This window comes from Nannospalax galili, unplaced genomic scaffold (assembly GCF_000622305.1).
Source record: "Nannospalax galili isolate Female #2095 unplaced genomic scaffold, S.galili_v1.0 scaffold582, whole genome shotgun sequence".
In the NCBI taxonomy this organism is placed as follows: domain Eukaryota; kingdom Metazoa; phylum Chordata; class Mammalia; order Rodentia; family Spalacidae; genus Nannospalax; species Nannospalax galili.
Window position 1 is genome coordinate 1571808 of NW_008349130.1, and position 19205 is coordinate 1591012.

The 19205-nt window shown below is 40.1% G+C and overlaps 1 protein-coding gene across 1 annotated transcript in view; it reads left to right on the plus strand.

Annotated features, from left to right (window-relative positions):
• Positions 1 to 19205, plus strand: part of Rab23 (RAB23, member RAS oncogene family) — a 31895-nt gene that overhangs the window by 3877 nt on the left and 8813 nt on the right. The window contains exons 2-4 of the mRNA XM_008846507.3: positions 3227 to 3446; positions 5768 to 5853; positions 16920 to 17076. Of these exons, the coding sequence (XP_008844729.1) occupies positions 3292 to 3446; positions 5768 to 5853; positions 16920 to 17076 (398 nt within the window). The 5' untranslated portion in view covers positions 3227 to 3291. The remainder of the gene's footprint in view (positions 1 to 3226; positions 3447 to 5767; positions 5854 to 16919; positions 17077 to 19205) is intronic.

Consider the following 19205-nt stretch of genomic DNA (forward strand, 5'->3'; position numbering starts at 1 on the left):
AGACAGGGTCTCCCTGTAGCCCCAGCTGTCCTGGAACTCAGTATGTAGACCAGGCTGGCCTTGAACTCACAAAGATTCGCCTGCCTCTGCCTCCCCATTGCTGGGATTAAAGGTCTGTGCCACCACACCAGGCTGAAGTATATATTTTTAGAAAGATAAAATGTTAAGTTTTTTGTTGTTGTTGTTGCTGTTTTGTTGATACTATTGTTGCTTTTTTTGAATTTTACAATTTCTGGGGTGAAGAATTGCTTAGGTAGAGAAAAGGAAGTTGCCTTCCTAAAACTGAGCTGGTGTGAAATACAGCTGGGTAAATCAAGGGTCAGATCTTGGTAGGAACTGTAGATTTTTATTGTTATATTTTGTTTTCTGAGAGAAGATCTCACTGTGTAGCTCACACTGGCCTCAAACTGATGGCTGCCCTCCTACCTCAGCCTTGTAAGTGCTGGAATTACAGGCATATGCCACCACAAATGGCTAGAATTTTAGATTTGATCCTGAGTATCCTGAAGACTAAACATTTTTGTAGAGTAGTAAGATGCCAAAACGTGATGCTGGGTCATATCTTAGAACATTTAAATTGTGTTCTCAGGACAGGATGTAAGCGTTACTGTTTTTTGAAGTTCTCTTGATGATTCCAGTGTTGAGAATCACTAGCATAGGGTAGTGGTTCTAACATGTACTTGCTTGGGTGCATGTGTCCATTTGAGTCATTCAAGAAGCAAACACCAAGATGGAATTAGCAGGGCAAGAGACTGGTGGGGGAGTGTTTTAAGACTGCAATGCCAGTTTGACATCTGTGGAAGAATTGGGAGGGAAGAGCTCCAGCCTGCAGCTGCTCTGAGAATATCTCAGCTAGTTTAATGAAGAGGGCAGTGCAAAGGGGAACTCCACATTGAGCAGAGTTGACCTCCCTCTAGTTGTCCTGCCTGTCAGTGTTCGCCTGAGGGAAAGTGTAGCTTCAAAAGGAGTGGGCAGTGTGGTGGATCCTTGAAGCTGTTGTGGTAGCTGAAGCCTGCTAGCTAACATTTCTTCTGAAGGGAGATCTAAGCTGCACACTTTTGTGATTGTTATTTTTTTGGAGACATGGTCTCATATAGGCCAGACAGACCTTCAACTTGAGGCAGTCTTCTTGTGTCTGTGTCCTGAGTGCTGGAATTGCAGGTATATACCACCATGACCAGCTTATGCTTGTCTTAAGCAGATTCAAAGGTTACTACTCTGAGAAGATCGTGTATGACTATGTATGAGTTAAGAACCACTTTAACAAGTACTCCTAGATCTCTTAGGACCCATGTATGAGTTAAGACCCACTTTAACAAGTAGTCTTAGGATCATGCAAGTTTGTCAAATACCAGGCACAGCTGCTGAGACTTCAAAAAACCTAGAAATGTTCTTCACATTTCAGGCTCAGTTTGTATAGTGAATGTATAAATGGGCTTTTAGTTGAGGCAGTTGAAATATAATAGGTAACTAGGCAAGAGACTTGTAATTTTAAGAACTATGAAGACATTGACTTTCTCTTCTTTGTAGTCTGAAATGTACTTTCATTGTATGATTAACCTTAACTGGTCTGAAACTAAAAGTATTTGTGGTGTAAGATTATTTGTACAGAACTCATTGTAGTATCAACACTAAAACAGTGTAACCAAGGTCCCAGTGCTGACTCATGACTATATGTTATTACACAAGACCTTTCTTTGAGAGTAGGTTTTTTTTTGTTTGTTTGTTTGTTTTGTATTTTTGTTTTTTTTGAGACAGGGTCTCCCTGTAGCCCCAGCTGACCTGAACTCACTATGTACACTAGGCTGGCCTTGAACTCACAGAGATCCGCCTGCTTCTGCCTCCCAAGTGCTGGGACTAAAAGCATCCGCCACCATACCCGGCAAGAGTAGTTTTTTTTTTTTTGTTTTAATTTTTAAATGTAATAACCACATGACAACTTTAACATATTCAGTAACACATTCCAGAGCAAGGATACATCTCTTTCAAAGGTGACTGTAAATTTTTAGGTTCACAGTTGAATTAATACAGTCATACAATACTGAACTCAGTATAAACCCTGTAAGACATAAAATTGAATGAGTGTTTAACCTTTAAAGAAGATCTCCATTTCATTTTAAAATATGGTATTTCCTACATTTTTAAAAAGGTGTTATTATCCATAAGGTTGAATAGTAGTTTCTCAGGTTTTACATCTCCTCCTCATTTGTTGTTATACTGTGTGGATTTATTGTGTTGCATAAAACTAATTTTTGTGTGCTTAACTTTAAGATTGCTTAAGTCCTGTATGAGTTCTTGATCAACAGCCTTATGAGGTAGGTATTCTAGCCAGCATACTGAATCTTAGAGAGTTGAGTAATAAATTCAGTAAACACAGAACTACTACCTTTTAGTCAAAAACTTCAACTCCAGTGCCAAAGGGAGAATTATGAAGGTAAAGGTACCAGAACTTACTTTGATCTTTCAGGGATTATTGTTATTGAGAGAAGGTAGAATGGGAGCCTCAGTCTTTTTTTTTTTTTTTTTTTTTTTAATGTGTATGAGTGTATTGCCTGCATGTGTGTAAGTGTACCCATGTTGTACAATGCCTGCGGAGGTCAGAAGAAGGTGCCGGATCCCCTGGAGCTGGAGTTAAAGATGGTTGTTGATAGGTAAAAAGTAGCCATATGACGAATAGCATTGATCAGGAGAGAGCAGAGTTTATTAGCAAAGGAACACATGGGACAGATTCCCTTCCAGGCAGGGAAAATGTCTGCCCTGGGTCATGAGCTGGAAGGGGGTAGGGGGGGGCTTCTGCTTCCTGTAGAAGGCGGGAAGACTTTTTTTTTTTTTTTTTTTTAAAGTTGCGGGGGTGGGAGTGGGACTTTTAAAACCTGTTCTCTTTAGAGATCAAAGGGGAAGCCTGCTGTGTTGGCCAAACAGTGGAGAAAAGTCTGCTTCTCTTAACTTCAAAGACCAGGGTGCTTATCAGCTAGTTCCCTTATCTCAGGAGTTTGTGAAGTCCTTGAGACCCTGTTGGTAAGGGGGTGGGGCTATCTGAACCTTAACAGTTGTTAGCCACCATGTGGGTCCTGGGAATCAAACCCAGGACCCCTGTGAGAGCAGTTAGTGCTCTTAACCCCTGAGCCATCTCTCCAGTCCCTGGGAGCCTCAATCTTATAAGCAAATTCCTGCAAATGTAATGCGATTATTTTCTTGATAAAAATAATTTCATTTTAAACTACAGATTTGAGAGAGAAGATCTGGTCACCTGGAATTAGAGTTGGTACAGAAAACATTTCTACTTCAAAAATGTTGGAGGAAGATATAGAAGTGGCCATCAAGATGGTGGTTGTAGGGAATGGAGCAGTTGGAAAGTCAAGTATGATTCAGCGATATTGCAAAGGCATTTTCACAAAAGACTACAAGAAAACCATTGGAGTTGATTTCTTGGAACGACAGATCCAGTATGTACTTAGCTATTTTATCCTTTCATTTTGATTTGTAAACTATGCCTTAAGACTCACTGGAACAGTAATAATTACAGTGCATTGTAAGTCAGGCAACTGGTGGGAGTGGCTCATGCTACAGTTGATGTTGTTGGGGTTTTGTTGTTAGTTTTTTGTTTTATTTAGATTTTGAAGACACGGTCTTATGTAGACCAGGCTGGCTTCAAACTTGTTGTGTAGCCAAGGATGACCTTAAACTCCTAATACTCTTGCTTCCACCTCCCAAGTGCTAGGATTACAAAGGATTGAGCTACCATCCCAAGCCCATTTTTCCTATTTTTTGAGAGACAGTCTTGCTGTTGTAGACAAACTGGCATTAGACTGGCGTCTCCAGAGTGCTAGAATTCTAGATGTGTGCCATCATGCTGGGCTTCATGGTAATTTTCAGTTATCATTACTTTATCTTTAATCTTGGTCTCTTTTTTCTTTCATCTTTTTTCCTTCCTCTCATTTTTTTCTTTTTCCTTATTACTCTTCTTTTTTTCCTGACATCTGTTTTATATTTATTAGTGATACCTTGGTACTTCTTAAACACAAACTGATGTTTGACTGATTTTTACCTGCTATTTTATTTAGAAATTAGATGTCTCAAAGTGTTCATCTCAAAGGCTTCTTTTGTTAGAATGTCTCTTGTTTTAATTTTTAATTTTTTTAAAAAATTTTGAGGCAGGTTCTCATGTAGCCAAGCATGATCTTGAGCTAGCAAGTAGCAGAGGTTGGTTTTAAACTCTGATCCTCTTGCCTGCATTTTCTAAGTGCCCTGAATTACAGGAGTAGACCAGTATGCCTGGCATCTCTTTTCTTTTTAAAACTGAAGACTATGTAGATTTAAAATATAATATATGCTTTTATCCTAAAGAAATAAAACAGATTTAGGAGTATTACATTTGCCTATAGAAAGTGTATCCTAGTTGAGGAAATTCAGTTGGATTCTAAAATACTTGAGAGTGATACTTTTTGTCTTTAATGTTGAGAACTATTAACACTTATTTAGGTTGTAAGAGATAAACTTAAATGTATTACATAAACAAGAAACATTAAACAAATATGACTTACTGGCCCAGTTACTAACTTCAAGCAAAGATAGTAAGAAGTCTTCATGGTCTTCATTGTTGCAAAGACTAGCTCTGGTCTGTATTTAAGTATACTATTTTGGTATTTCCGTATTTGCTTCTTTTCTTAGAAAGTATTTTAAAAGGACTCATTTTGTCTTGTTAGTGTATGTATTTTGTACTTGTACTTGAGACAATAGGTTAATAATTTAGGTTTATAGTTGCTCTTCATTAAAGATTTACTTTATTTTTAATTCTGTGTCTGTGTATAGATATATACATATTGAGTATAGGTGCCCACAGAAGCCAGAGGCATTGGATACCTCTGGGAGCTAGAGTTACAGGTGGTTGTGAGCTACCATATTTGGATCTTCTGTTAACTGCTGAGCCTCTGCTCATTTTTTTTTTTTTTCCAAATTCACCTACTTACTAAAAAATTATCTGTAACTGCACAATCACTTCTTCTGTGGTCATTTGTTGGGTAGACACAGGGCTACAAAAACATTCATTTAACATGCACTTTCCCAGCTGAGGTCAAATGTTAACTCTTTGTTTTAGCTCTTATACAATAAACATGTCATTTTGTGATCTGTGTAATGCCACATTTTTCACATTTGTGATTTAACTGTTTCAAATGACCCTAGGTATGTAGTACTGTTTAAGTGCAGGAAGGCTATGCTGTGCCTTATGGAGAAAAATACTTGTGTTAAATAAGCCTTGTTCATAAGCATAGTTACAGTGCTATTGCTTTGTAGTGCTATTAGGCATGAATTCAGTGAGCTAATATATAATGTTTTTAAATAGAAACACATAAAGCAAGAATAGATCGTGATCAGTTAATGAAAAAACTGGGAGTTCTTTTTTTTTGTTTCAAGACAGTGTCTTATTATGTAGCCCAAGCTGGCCTTAAATTCAAGATTGTCCTGTCCCAGACTCCTTAGTACTGAAATTACAGCAGAAAGCCTGACCTAAAGAATTCCCCTTTACCAGTTCTGCTAATCTTAGAGCCACTATTATCTATGATTGTTACTGCAGAAAAAAACTATGGCAGGTAAAGTGTAACGCTATGGCTGTATTTAATTGCTGGGAATATTACCAGCATTTAAAACTACTTTTCTTAGACCTTTTCAGAGTGAAACCAACAATATAGTTTTCAAACTTTTGGGTTTGAAAAGTAAAGTTTACACAAAGCCTTTTCATGTGGAATAAATTCATCTCTTGTTTCAGAGTTAATGATGAAGATGTCAGGCTAATGTTATGGGACACTGCAGGCCAAGAGGAATTTGATGCAATAACAAAGGCCTACTATCGAGGTAAAATGTGGAAATTATTCTTTTGTCTGGCATGTTTTTTTGGCTAAATAAAGAACTTTGCTTTCTTTGTTTTCTATATAAAAGTTGCTCTTTAAGAATTTAAAGTAGGAAGTCCAGTATGGTGGCACCCACCTTTAATCCTAGCACTTTTGAGGCAAAGGCAGGTGCTAGGATATAGCCCCTTGGTACAGTGCTTACCTAGCATGCACAAAGCCTTGAGTTCAGTCTCACAGAGATCCACCTGCCTCTGCCTCTGCCTCCCAAGTATTGGGACTAAAGGTGCGTGCCACCACGCCTGGCTAAATAAGGACTTTTTTTAAAGACCCTGGTTCATTATTCTTCCTAAAGATCTTGTAGAGTGGCAGAAAAGCGCTTTGTACTGTAAGCAGTTTGTCTTTCCTTAGAATTATATGACTTCTCTAGGCAATTAGGACAGAATGGGCAGAAACTGTCCCACCAGTTTCTTTCATGCCTCCTTCCTGATAACATTGGCATCTTCTCCATAATCATTTAAGATTTTCGTTTTGTCGCTTTTATTTTTGAATGTTACTAGGGATTGAACCCAGAGTTAGGCACACTGTTTGCATTCTGCTGCCTCAGCCTCCTGGCAGCTAAGATTAGAGCAGTACATCACTGTTTCTGGCTACTTAAGTACTTTTAGATCTCTACAAATCATACTGTTTCTCTTCAATATGTTTACAAAATCTGCTCTTTGCCAGAGCTAAAAAGAGACCATAATTATTGGTACTTGGATCTTAAACATTGTTGACATTTAAACTATTTACTGTTTCACTTGGATTAAAAGGCTTTAAATATCTCTGGTTTCCTTATATTTAACATTTTAAGTGCTCTCAAGCTTATAAATAGATAACCTGTTTAAAGCTTATCATAATGTAGCTAACTTTTTAGGCAGTTTCATTAAAATGGCAAAGAAGGTGGGAAATTGAGACAGATCTTTAGTTGTTTTAGCTTCTTTCTGTAAATTATAAAAATGAACATTTTCACAATACAAACTAAACTGAAGAAGAAATAGTGGTATTTTTCACTTTATTTTTATGTGTATGCATGTATTGCATACATGTATGCAAGTACACCTGTGTTGTGCAATACCCATGGAGGACAGAAGAGGGCATTGGATCCCCTTTAACTGGAGTTTCAGATGGTTGTTAGCTGCCATGTGGGTGCTAACAAGAACTGCCAGTGCTCTTAACTACTAAGCCATCTCTCCACCCAAGAGGAGCTATTTTAAACATTCCTTTATGGTTTCTTTCAGAGCACTTTTGATTGCTGAAAACACAAAAGCATTTTTAAATTTGCTTAAACTATAAACAAGGTATATTAATTGGAACCTATCAATCAAAAGTTTAGAAGTTACATAGTTTTTTGTTGTTATTTGTTTAGATTGTAACCTTACTGGTTCTCCTGGCCTTCCTTCTTCCCTGGGTAGAGCTGCTCCTGTTCTTGACTTGAAGAATGAGTAATGACAGCCATGTGATGCCAAGACTTGAAAGATGTTAGGCAGGTAGAGAGGGTTTCTTATCATAATAGATCAAAAGTCCTGAGCTTTTCTCTGATTACTCTTCAGCTGATTGTAGTAGTCAAATGTATGTGATTGTCTTGCACACAACATTTTTATCATTCATATCCAGTCGAGTATATGTGAGTCCACTAAGTCATATGGTTTGGTAAAAATGGTGGAAAGGTGTTTTTGTAGAGAGGGATGCTAGCTGGTAATCATGATATTTGCTACTAGTATAGGTTCCAATAATACTTCAATAAAAAGAAATAAAGAATAGGAAAAAAAGATAATGATTAAGAAGATGAGTTAATATTCAAATGTAATGATGGAAGACTGTGAATATAACTCAGCTTGGTAAATGCCTTCCTAGCATACATGAAGTCCTGGGTTCCATCCTTGATACCACATAAACGGGGCATGATAGTATGCCCCTATAATTCCAGCACTCAGGAAATGGAGGCAGGAGGCTTGTGAGTTCAAGGCTATACTCAGCTACATAGGGGCCAGCTTGGCATATATGAGAGCCTGTCTCAAACAAACAAAAACAAATTTAGTGATTATAATACTGTGTCTTTTGGGGGGTGGTCTGGGGGGGTTCTGTTTGAGACAGGGTCTCTCTGTAGCCCCAGCAGGCCTGGAACTCATCATGTAGACCAGACTGGCCTTGATCTTACAGAAATCTGCCTGCCTCTGCCTCCTGAGTGCTAGAATTAAAGGTGTGTGCCTCCATGCCTGGCCCTTTTTGTTTTTGTTTTGTAATATTGTGTCCTATACAATTGTAACTCACTGGTGTAAATCCTAGAAATGTCTTATTCTGTGGTGGTTTGAATGAGAATGTCCCCCATAGACTCCAAGTATTTGAACATTTTGTACCCAGTTGGTGATGCAGTTTTGGGAGGTCTCTGAAGGCGTAGCTATGCTGGAGGAAGTATGTCACTGGGGGCATGCTTAGAGAGTTCTTAAGCCTTGCTGGATCTTAAGTCATTCTCTTGTTTCCTGTGCCTGCTTGAAGGTGTGAGCACTCTGTTTCTGCTCCTGCTCCATCCACCTCCTGCCATCATGCCTCCCCGCCATGACAGATTGTAATTCCCCTGGAACCATAAGCTCAGATAAACTCTTCCTTCTATAAGTTGCTTTAGTCAGTGTTTCTATCACAGCAACAAAAAAGTTAACTAATACATATTCCTAATAAATAAAAGTCAACAAATAAAAATGTAATTTGTTATTATTCAAGGCACCTATTTTGAAAAGGGTTTGAACAGAAGTACACTGCCTGGGTGGGCAATGCTGTTTCCAGAAGACATGAGTTATTAAATGAAAATCTCAGTGCCAGACACAAGATACCTTCCTATACATTATTGGTCAGAGAGGTCCCAGAGGCATCCAACACAACAGGCTACTATCATTGCTCTTGCTTGCTCACCATAACTAGATGGTAAAACCCTACTGACAAAGACACCACTCAATTTTCGATGCAGGATGTAGAGAAGTTAACCTCAACTCACCAGGAAACTCCCTGCTGGCTAGCTTAACATAGTGCCAGAAGGTGCTGTGCAGGCTGCTGGGGAAGAAAAGACATCAGGTGTCTCACCCAGCACTGGAACCCTGCATGCTTCAATACTGACTGACAAGCCTAGCAGTAGGTGTCCACTAGTGAAATAGTGGATGACAGTTAGGGGATAACAGGTAGCTTTCTGATGAGATATGGGCCTGCCTCACAGAAAGTATTTCGTGGTGGGTGGTACTGTAAACCTGGTCAAAAGCCCATGACTGAGGAGATCTTAGGCGCTGAAGGGGAGAAAACCTATTGTTTTTGCTAAATGGTCCTACTTTCAAACTGCCCTTAAGTATTTATACTTATACACATAGATTTGTGTTGCTCTCAACTTTAGTCAGAGCAGCTTATTTCTGCAGTGGGTAGTGGTTAATGCAAAGACTTACAACTGATCAAAGTGCTGAGTGTTAGTCACTGAATATTCAGCTGTGGAGGAATCATCTATTTCAACCTCCCCCAGTCCAAGGCTCAGGGACTGTCAAGGTAAAGGAGGTAGAAGGAATTTAAGAGCTGGCAGAATGTGAAGACGGCTGGGAAATGCTGTCTTCTAGACATGACTTGGCTGCTGTGCTCATGAACTCAACAACAGCTGTGTTTATCTGCACAGGACCTGCACAAAATCAAGTCAGTTAAAATTCCACCATAGATGAGGGACAGGCTCCCCATACCCCACCCCTAGCCAAGGAACTGTTGACAGCTGATGGCTGCTGAAGGAGGGAGAGTCACTGTCCTTTGGGGATGTGGCTGCTGGTATGTTGCGCATCCCCCCAGTAGATTGCCCCACATCCACATACGAATGGGCAGCACTAATTGGACTCATGGGGCTAATAGCAAGAAAAAAAGGACATGAATTTGGGCAGGATGGGGGCACTAGGGATGGAGGAAGGTAGTTGTAGATGGATATGATCCAAATAAATTGTATAAACGTATGAAATTTTCAAAGAAGAAATAGAAATTATTTTTTAAAAAGAAAGTAAATTGAAGAACTGGAGAGATGACTCAGAGGTTAAGAACACTTGACTCTTCTTGCAGAAGACCCGGGTTTGAATCCCAGCACCCACATGGCAGCTAACAACTCTCCGTAATTCCAGTTCCAAGGGATCTGACAGCCTCTTCTGTCCTCTGTGGGAATTGCACGATGGGTGCACTTACCTATATGCAGGCAATACACTCATACACATAAAATAAAAATTAAAAAATTAAAAAAAAAAAAGAAAGTGAACTGAGCACCAGCATCATCTTTCTCTACTTCTGGATTGCAGGATGCAGGGTGACTTAGCTGTCTCTTGTTCTCCCTCCATACTTTCCCTGGTTTGTTGGAATGTACCCTCAAACTAAGCCAAAATAAACTCTTCCTTCCTTAAACAAAACAAACCAAAGAAAGATGTCAACTAACCACCAGCCTTTTTCTTTTTACTTCCTTGTTCTTCCTCACCCCCTCTTGGCAGGCTTTTTCCCTGCCAGTGGGTTTTCCTGGGAATGGACCCCAGTGATCAATCAGAACTCCCCAAATACATTCAAATTAGCCACTCAGGTTCACCCCATATTGATGTGTAATTTACATATGGATGGAGCCAGTCAGGCTTATTTCCAGCATGTAAAAGACCTGTGCCAGAAAGCCAGATAGCAACTCATTTTTGAGTTCCTTTCTCCATCGCAATAAAACCTTGCTTGCTTGTCCTACTGTCCTGGCTTGTCATTCTTGATTGTGAAACAATGAACTCAGAAGCCATTGGCTCAGGGTGACTTTGGTGGTTATTATGTTTCCAGGACCCTAATCCCCAGAGCAAAGCCCACCAAAATCTGAGAAAGGCTCCATCTTACTCAGAGAACCCCCGTAACATGACCACTGAGCTGAATTCTTAAACCTCTAAAGAAATTAACAAATCCTTATCCTTTCCAACCCCATTCATTCTCAATTAAGTAAACACTATAAACTGGGCATTAAGGGCCTGAGCCTGGGATTAAGTGTATGAGCCACCATACCTGGCCCTGGAGTGCTGCTTTTATTGTGGATGTATTTGTGGGAAGTTTTTCATTGGAATAATCCTTTTTCTCCTGTGGCTCTATCTACATACATCTTTTTATGTTAATTGCCTTTAATTTGAAACTCTCTACTGACCTTTCTTGAACATTTATCTGTCCCTTTTCCCCCAACCAGGTGCTAGTGGCTTTATTTGGGGTGTGGTCCTAGGAAGTAGAAGTGGAAGACTAGAGGGAGAGTCTGAGAAGGGGGAGCTTGAGTAGCCCCAGGCTACTGTCCTGAACAAAGACTGCAGGTAACTAGGGGTCAGTTCCTCTAAACAACCTTTTAGAGATGCCCCAAGAAAGCCAAGGCCCTACAGAAACTTGTGAAATAACAAACAACTCAAACAAAAACTGTTAGATAAAAGGGGTTAAGATCACCACAAAACAGAAACAAAACAGAAACAAAGAGGACTCTGGCAAAATGGGTTGGTGGGGCTAGGCCTCAACTAGAACGTGAGGAAGAACCAGCAGTCTAATGGCTGCAGAGTTATAAAGGGAAAAAATGTGGAAAAAGAATATTTTTCTGTTGTTTGGGACTGTTTTTGAGCCTGTTCAGGGAGAGTGTGGGGTCTGTACCTGGTGAAACTTATCAGGGGAAACATCTATTGTAAAACATGTTTTCTACAATTACAGGGTTCCAGGAACCCCCTACAGCTAAGGGCTTGGGAAACCTGTTTGTCAGCATGTGGAGCATGCTGTGGTGATCACAATATATTGGGTTACCAATTCCTGGAGCTGCTTCCATCAAACAGCAGGGGTTGGGTTCAGATAGCCCTGCCCCCTCACCAACAGGGTCTCATGGACTTCTCAAGCTCCTGAGAAAAGGGACCTGAGCTGATAAGCACCTTGGTCTTTGAAGTCAAGAGAAGCAGACTTTTCTCCACTGTTTGGCCAACACAGCCGGCTTCCCCTTTGATCTCTAAAGAGAATAGGTTTTAATAGTCCTGCTCTCCCACCCACCCCCAACTTTAAAAAAAAAAAAAAAACATCTTCCCACCTTCTGCAGGAAGCAGAAGCCTCCCCCTTAAAAGACCCCAGCTCACGACCCGGGGCAGATATTTTCCCTGCCCAGAAGGGAATCTGTCCCATGTGTTCCTTTGCTAATAAACTCTGCTTTCTCCTGATCATCCCTATTCATCATACGGCAACTTTTGATCTATCACTTGGGAGCTGGCTGATTTAGTTCCTCTTAGGGGTCTTATGGTTTCTGGGTCTGAGGTCACCTGGATTGGAACCCTATCAAAAACAAAAACCCTTGAGGCACAAAAGTAGAGGAATCTGCTTGAGATAGTAAACTTGTAATAAGCAGAGTTGGCTTCCACCTCTGCTTCACAACCTGGAGGGTAGGAAATATGTCTGGGGCCAGTGTCTGCTACATTTCCTATTTGCTCCCTTAGATTATTTGAACTATTGCATCAACATTACATCTTCCAGTCTGTTGGCTGTCCCTTGGCCTCTGCAGCTGTCACCTACCTAAATAATTGGAGAGAGGGTGTGTTTTATTCTTTGTTCCTTTATTATCATTATTAATTTTTATTACTATTTGGTCTTTTTTAGACAGTGTCTCGGTATAGCTCCCACTGACCCAGCACTCTTTATGTAGACCAGGCTGGCCTGGATCTCTGTGAGACCCACCTGCCTCAGCCTCCCAAGTGCTGGGATTAAAGGCATGCATCACCACCCAGCTTGTTCCTTTATTTTTAAAACAACACTGAGCATTTCCAGATTTTCCTTCTTGCGCTGTCAATGGCAGGAGAGGTACAGCTCCACCCTGTCACTGGCAGTAACTTGAAGTGTTCCCTTCATTTTGGGGGACCTCACTTAAAGCCAGATCCTTGGTCACAGCATGGAAAAGAATTTCAGAACAAGTCAGTATGAAGTAGAATTGGAGTTTATTAAAAGAGATTTTAATAAGATTTTTAAACACAAGGGCTAAGATCTTAGAATGAGAGTTGCTGGGAACCCAGCAGCAAGGGCTGTGGGCTTCTGTTGGAAGTCTTGCTTCATTGTCTTTACAGTTGCCATAAGTTCCTTTTGGGTGGTTTCTGATGCTGTTGTCTTCAAAGGGTTAGTAAGGAACCTAAATGAGACCTATAGAGTGGCTTCTCAAAGGAGCCTGATAGGATTACAATTAATAAGGAAAAGCTATAGCTCCTAGAGATGCAAGAAGTTGGGTTATCTTTTTCTGTTTTTTTTTTTAACTTTTACAAAAACTTTGAGAATTTCATACATACATATAAGGTGTTTTGATCAAATCCATGCCCATTCTCTCCTTTCCAACACCTCCCACATCTCCCCATCACTTTTTTCTTTTTCTTTTTTTTCTCTTCGTTCATTTATATATTTTTATGGGGCTTTTGGGTACTCTACCATCCCCCTCTCTAAAGAGGTAACCCTAAAATTTTTTAAGGATTAGATACATGCTCCCAAATACTTTTGACATTTTTGGCCTTTGGAACAGAGTATGTTGCTAACAGGCCCAAGGACATTTTGACTTTTAGCCAAGAAACTGTCTGCTTCTCTTTGGGGTCTTTTTACCCTGACTGCTTAGCCAATTCTTACCTCCTATTATCATGCCATTCTCTGAAGGGGTTACCCAAATTGCCAATAGGAAATAGGGACACAGACCTCTCTGGCTTCTTCCAAGCAGGGTGAAGCAATTGGGTCTATCTAAAAGAATCCCAAATTGCTTAATTCTTCTAAGGGGAAAAGAAAGCCCTTGAATTGTGAATAGGAGATGTGAAGGAGAAGTAAAGGTAAGAGTAAGTAACATTACAAGTTCTAGACAGGGAACTAGAAAAAAGTCAGAACAGGGCAATTTTCAAATTTCATATAAGAGTCCATTGGAATTTCTTGACAAGGGCTTCCGAAAGCATCCCTCTATTGGTTCTTCCTCATTTTTCTTTTGTCTTCCAAGGCTGGATTCCTGAGTGATGGATTCCGGATTTGCTTTCAGGTATTTTGATAGCTGTTGGAGTGGTTAGAATCAGTGTCAGTTCCCTCTCAAAGGTTTCGAGATAACTGAGGAGTTGCTGAGGTGTATGTGTGACCTGAGGGTATGCACACTGGGTAACCTTTACCCAGCATGGGTCATGCCTTCTCTTCCTAGCCTTCTGCAGATTATGTACTTTAGCCCTCCCCAAATCCAGGAGGCCATGTGTGATTAGGGTCAAATTACATACAGTTGGCTAGTAAGAGTGGCTGGATACTCTTAAGGGTCCAGTGACACTGCTTGGCCCTCCTTGAATGAATGAGCACAATTGGTAACAAGCCCAATTGTGACAATGTTTAGCAATCAGGCCCAGCTGAAATTGTGATGATGGTAGTTATTTCATGCAAAAGGGACTTCTGTATAGCATCATCTTACTAAAAGGACCACCATGTGGAGACAGGATCTGGGGGCTCTCAGGCAGTCCCCTGGGTTCTCAGGCCCTCTGCTAGATGGAGGTCAGAGGGCACTTTCTGGTGGTCTGCTGAGATCTGAGCCATTACACCCAAGTTGGGTTATCTTTACTGGAAACAAAGTTAATAGTCTTGTCTAAGATTCCAGAAAATATCCCTGAGAGGTATGAGGCCCTACCCAAGGTCATATGTTCAGGCCTTATTTAATTACTATTTATTCTTAATTGAAAATATTCTATATAAAAGAAATATAGCCTCTACATTAGTATCTTCAGAGCAATTGTTAATTATGCTGAAGATGTGATTTTTAGCTGAGAGGCTTCAACTAGGCTCCTGAGTAAGGGCCTCTTTCTTTCTCACGTATCCATAATTTTTCCCATCTTTCTGCTCTTCCTTAAACTAGCTACTTAGATTTTTTTGGGGGGGGGGTTGAGACAGGGTTTCCCTGTAGCCCCAGCTGTCCTGGAACTCACTATGTAAACCAGGCTGGCCTTGAACTCACAGAGATCACCCTGCGTCTGCCTCCCGAGTGCTGGGATTAAAGGCGTGCACCACCATGCCAGGCAATTTTTTTCTTTTTTTTTTTTTTTAAATCATGCAGTTACTTTAAGGTTTTGGGTTTTAAGAAAATATGCTATTTTCTATTTAAATGACAGTTGAGTGGATGTAAAATTCTAGGCTTACAAATAACAGAAACTTTTCTAATAAAGAATGTTCTTAGAGCTGGAGAGGTGATTTGCCTGGATTAAGAATACTGGCTGCCCTTGCAGAGGACCCATATTTGGTTTCCAACACCCGCATGGAGGCTAACAGTCATTCTTAATGTTAGTCCCAGGGGATCTGACGCTTTCTTCTGGCCTCTGCAGGCACTACAAGCAGACATACAGGGATGTGCTTACATACATGCAGGCAAACACTCATACACATTAAAGTTTTTAAAAAAGGATATTCTTTAAAAGTATGGCTAAATGTTTTATTTGTAGTTTTTACCATGTATTACAGTTCAGGTAAATATACATTTATTTAATAATAGTAACATGAGCTCTTCTATTTTACTCCCCCTTAAATAAGAGTTTCTCTTTGAATTTTATGTATTCAGTTTTCTGGGTTTGTCTTTGAATTTTATGTATTCAGTTTTCAACTTTTTCTTAATGTATTGAGGGTTTTCCCAGATAAGCCACATGCTTCTTTGGTAGTATCACACTGCTGCTTTTCCTTCTGTTTTTGGCTTTCATACTATTCTGTCTGGTGATAAACTATTGCTAGTTTTGGCCTGACAATGTCTTGGTAGCTCAAGCATGTCTTGAGTCCTAGAAGGAAACTCTTAATACCAGAGGGACCTGGAAGGAGTAACATTCAGTCCCAGGGAATCCAACAGCCTCTTCTGTCCTCCATGGGCATTGCATGACACAGATGCACTTAACCTACGCGCAGGCTTAACACTCAAACACTTATACACATAAAATAAAAATAATAAATAAAATATTTTAAAAAAAGAAAAAAGAAAACATACCTTAATTCCAAGAAATTCTCTTGAGCCTGAGGAAGACATTCTCTCATCATTTTCACATCTATTTTTGTCACTATGGTGTGTGAGTCAACAGCTAATCACTGGCAAAACAGCTTTTCTAGGAGGTGGTGTGGGAGCCAGGGACAGAGGGTTGCAAGGCCTGTAGATTAAAGATTCTCAGAGTGAGCTGCTGGCAAATGTAACATACTTTATTTCTCAGGGTGAAATCTGTGCCCTTGGTTCCAAGGACATTTTAAAGGGAACCACGAAAAGGTGGTTTCTTGCCAGAAAGGTGGGCACATAATGAGTCACTTTACTGCTTACTCATGGTTTCCTGGACCATCTTAATTAAAATTGTCTTCCCAGTAGTCCACAGCAGTGCCATGTTGTCAAAACCTTTAGCTGACCCTCAGAGCCTTTAATCCCTTCAAGTTTGCTGTTTTTAATTTTAGCTAGCATTAGCTTAACAGGACAGTTAATAAAGATATTGTCTGGAGATACAGAATGGGACTTATTGATAAGGTAAGCTAAATTAAGCCTTTCATGTTTGTATACTTTTGGTATTGGTTCTCAAATGCTGTTCTTTTGAATTACTGACATTCTGCAGCTAAAATACTACAATTCTCTAAAAAGGCAACAGATTGGGTAAATTTTGTTTGCTTTCCCTGGTCTTTGTTAGAGCTGTGCTATAAGCAAATGATGAATTTTACCATGAAGAATTTAGCAAAAGCTTACCATTCCTGTTTAGTTTACTGTTCTACTTTTTGGGCTTTTTTTTTTTTTTTTTTTTTTTAATGATGGAATTGTGTCGTATTTTGTGGCATTTTGAATAACATGTACAGTTTGAATGTATTTTGACACGAGTGTTTGAGAAATACTGTTCTTCATAAAAACTGATTTTTTTTTTAATTAGGAAATATGTTGAAATAAAAGCAAAATGCTAGAAGTTGAGTTCAACCTTGATTAACTAGAAGTTGTTTTGAATAAGTAAAAGTTGTTCCTACCCTACACAGAATTGTTTTATTAGTACAATTTTCTTTGTGATCTTACAGGAGCCCAGGCTTGTGTGCTTGTATATTCTACTACAGACAGGGAATCTTTTGAAGCAATTTCCAGCTGGAGAGAAAAGGTAGTAGCTGAAGTTGGAGATATACCGACTGTGCTTGTTCAGAACAAGATTGATCTCTTGGATGATTCTTGTATAAAAAAGTAAGATGGACACTCTTAGAATTTTTGCCCTCCTTCCCTTCTCTTTTCTAACTCTCTGTACATGGTGTCTGTCCCCCATATCACTTGCTTAAATCCACACTAAAACATCTTCATACTGACTTGTCCTGAAATTCTGTTGGGACCTAAAGAATTCCAGCTTCACCTGAAAAGAGCTCGTCAGGTTGCTACAGTTGACAGCCTAGGTGGGGGCCGATACGCGTCTCTTGCTGCTGCAGATATGGTGTACACACCTGTGATCCCAGCACTCTGGAAGTTGAGGTAGGAACATCACAAGTTCAGGGCCAGCCTGGGCTACATAGTAAGACCCAATCTCAAAAAAAAGGAGGAAGAAAGCAAAGTATTTCTAGATGTTTCAATGTCTATATATTTATGTATATATGTAGATATTCTATATTTATGGATTTAGGAAAGTTTGGGTCACCACATTGTATTTTCAGAAGTGTTATGCTCAGTTTTTAGTCTGGGGGGACAGGAGAGGGTGTCACGTGTCTTTATCACTCTCCATCTTACTCCTTTCTCACCCTGAATGTAGAGCTCCCCTTTTTAAACTAGGCCAGCAGCTAACGAGCCCCAGTGGTCCTCGTCTCCATCCCCAAAAGTTCTGGGGTTACAGGTGTATGGGCACCACACTCAACTTATTATATGGTTGCTGAGATCCAAATTGGTCCTTGTGATTACACAGCAAGTGCTTTTATCCATGTAGCCATTTCTGTGTTCCCTCAAAGATGTTGTTTATCATCCAGATAATTTTATCTTTAAATATTTACTGTATTCATTATTATTTTGCTAGCTTTTTTTTTTTTTTTTTTTTTTTTTTTTTTTTTTTTGGTCTTTTTGAGATAGGGCCTCCCTGTAGCCCCAGCTAGCCTGACACTTGCTATGTCAGCCAGCCTGGCCTTGATCTCACAGAGATCCGCCTGCCTCTACCTCGTCCCCCAAATCCTGGGATTAAAGGCATGTTGCCACCATGCAATTTTTGCTTTATTTTTAACTTTTTCTTTTTTACTTTTTGGAGACAGTGTGGGTCTTATAACCCAGGATCATTACCTAGCCCAGGTGTCAGATTCATTGTCGTCCTGCCTTAGCCAGGGTTATAACATGTATCCTGCACCCCTGGCTGATGGTCGGCGCTAAGGTGGCTCATTCACTTGGCAGTTGGCCCTTTGTTCTTTCCAGTATATGACTTTACCTTAGGTCTGACTGCATGTTCTCCCAAGTTCTCACAAAGTGGCAGCCATTTCCTCCAGAGCAGGTAGGCAATCAAAAGAGAGTAGAAACCACAACACCCCTGAGGACCGAGTCTCAAGAAATCACATATTGTGGCTTTTCTTTTATTGGACACAGGCAGCCTTGATTATAGGGTGAAGAGAGCTACACATGGTGTGAAGAGTGAGAGGCTGGGGGCCACAGGGCCACTATAATCTTAGTAAAACTAAAAGGGTCCTGGTAAAATTAGTTGGCAGCAAAGATAACTGACGTCTATATGAGTAAAATAATTTTTAAATTTTATTGTTTATGTGCATGAATGTTAGGCTTGCATGTGTGTAAGTGTACGTGTACCATGCAGTGCCCGAGGAGGACAGAAGAGGGCATCAGATCCTCTGGAACTGGAGTTATGGATCATTAGCTGCCATGTGGGTGCTGGGATTCGAACCCAGGTCTTCTGCAAGAACAGCCAGTGCTTTTAACCACTGAGCCATCTTTCCAACCCTGAGTAAAATAATTTATAATAAATTTAAGCATTCTTATATATATTTAATTTTTGTTTTTAAAGACAAGGTTTCTCCATACCCCCAGGTGACCTGCAACTTGCTGTGTAGACCAGGCTGGTCTCAACCTCACAGAGTTCCTCCTGCCTCTGCCTCCTGACTCCACACTCCCGAGTGCTAGGATTAAAGGCATGTGTCTCCGTGCCCTGCTCGAAAAATAATTGTTTTTTAACATGGTCTCGTGCACTCCAGGCCTCTATTGTTTTTTAACATGGTCTTGTGCACTCCAGGCCTCTATTGTTTTTTAACATGGTCTCGTGCACTCCAGGCCTCTATTGTTTTTTAACATGGTCTCGTGCACTCCGGGCCTCTATTGTTTTTTAACATGGTCTCGTGCAC